Below are 1,165 nucleotides of genomic sequence, written 5' to 3'. Positions count from 1 at the left end.
CAGCAGCAAGGTCCACACCGGCGCGGACTACAGCTGGCTGGCGAGCACGGGGCGGCCCACCTACGAGCTCAGCCCCGGCGAGCGGCTGCAGCTGGAGGACGTGTGCGCCAAGATCCACCCGTCCTACTGCGGGCCGGCCATCCTCAGGTAAGGATGACCCGTGAGGCAGCTCCAGGCACAGGCGCTCCCAGAGAAGGGAGGCAAGGGCGAGGCCTTCGGCATCCTGCTCCTCCTGCGGGAGGCGCCGTTGTCCCTATTGTCCTGGGTTTTGTCGCAGCTGCTCCTTCAAGTTTTCTCCAGATGCCTTCTTAGAGGGGGTTTCCCACACAGCCTCTCCAATACTGTTTCTATTTTTATAAATCAATTAACTTATTTTGCAGTACTGGGGATTAAACTCGGGGTCTGTGAACAGAGCTACAACCCCCACTCTGTCTTATATTTTTAATTTGAAGACAGGGTCTTGTTAAGTCACTAAGTTGCTGAGGCTGGGCTCAACCTTTCCATCCTCCTGCCTCAGCCTCCCACAAAGCGGGTATCATAGGCCTGCACCACTATGCCTGGCTCCAGCACTAGTACCTTAATGTTCTACTCATACCAACTTCCACACTGGTCTGCCTAAGGTGACTGTGTGTGTTTGTGCACCTGAGTGTGCATCAACGCCAAGTGCACCGCCCTGGGGCCCTGGCCATGTAAAGCTTGTTTCCAGCGTGTTCCTGATGTAACTGTGACCCTGAAGCACTGACTTTCCTGTCTCTGCCCACTTCGGGTGTTGAGGTCAAAGAAGCAGGCAGTCAGTCCCCCAGTCAGCATAACGGAAAAGCAGCTCCTGTTCTTACCTGCGTTTCCCTCTGGAATGAAATACAAGCCCACGGTGAAACTCCTGCAAGTCCCCCTCACACCGCCACGCCGCCCCTCCCCCTTGAGCCAACACAGCTGCACACCACTTTCTCTGAAATGCCCTTAAACTCAGTCCTGCTCCAGCCCCACCCACAATCCTTTAGCTTCTGGGGTCTTCGATACCTGTCCCCTTTCCAGACTGAGAACGTCAGCCTTCCCTCCTTTCCGATTCTGAACCGTGCGAACCCCCAAATACACCGACGCTGGAGGCAGCAGGGGCCCGGGTGGGGAGCCCGGACTGGGGGCGCTGGGGCATCCGAGCTGGCAG

The 1,165-nt window shown here is 56.9% G+C and overlaps 1 protein-coding gene across 1 annotated transcript in view; it reads left to right on the top strand.

Annotated features, from left to right (window-relative positions):
- The window catches only part of Rd3 (retinal degeneration 3, GUCY2D regulator), a 6,221-nt gene that overhangs the window by 3,874 nt on the left and 1,182 nt on the right, over positions 1-1,165 (top strand). Inside the window, exon 2 of the mRNA XM_033761989.1 lies at positions 1-147. This exon is cut by the window's left edge and continues 168 nt beyond it. Coding sequence (XP_033617880.1) covers positions 1-147 — 147 coding nt within the window. The remainder of the gene's footprint in view (positions 148-1,165) is intronic.

The sequence above is a fragment of the Fukomys damarensis genome, unplaced genomic scaffold (assembly GCF_012274545.1).
Source record: "Fukomys damarensis isolate Sample0158 unplaced genomic scaffold, DMR_v1.0_HiC HiC_scaffold_11, whole genome shotgun sequence".
In the NCBI taxonomy this organism is placed as follows: domain Eukaryota; kingdom Metazoa; phylum Chordata; class Mammalia; order Rodentia; family Bathyergidae; genus Fukomys; species Fukomys damarensis.
The sequence above is the reverse complement of the archived record's forward strand: the minus strand, read 5'-3'. Positions and strand labels throughout refer to the sequence as shown.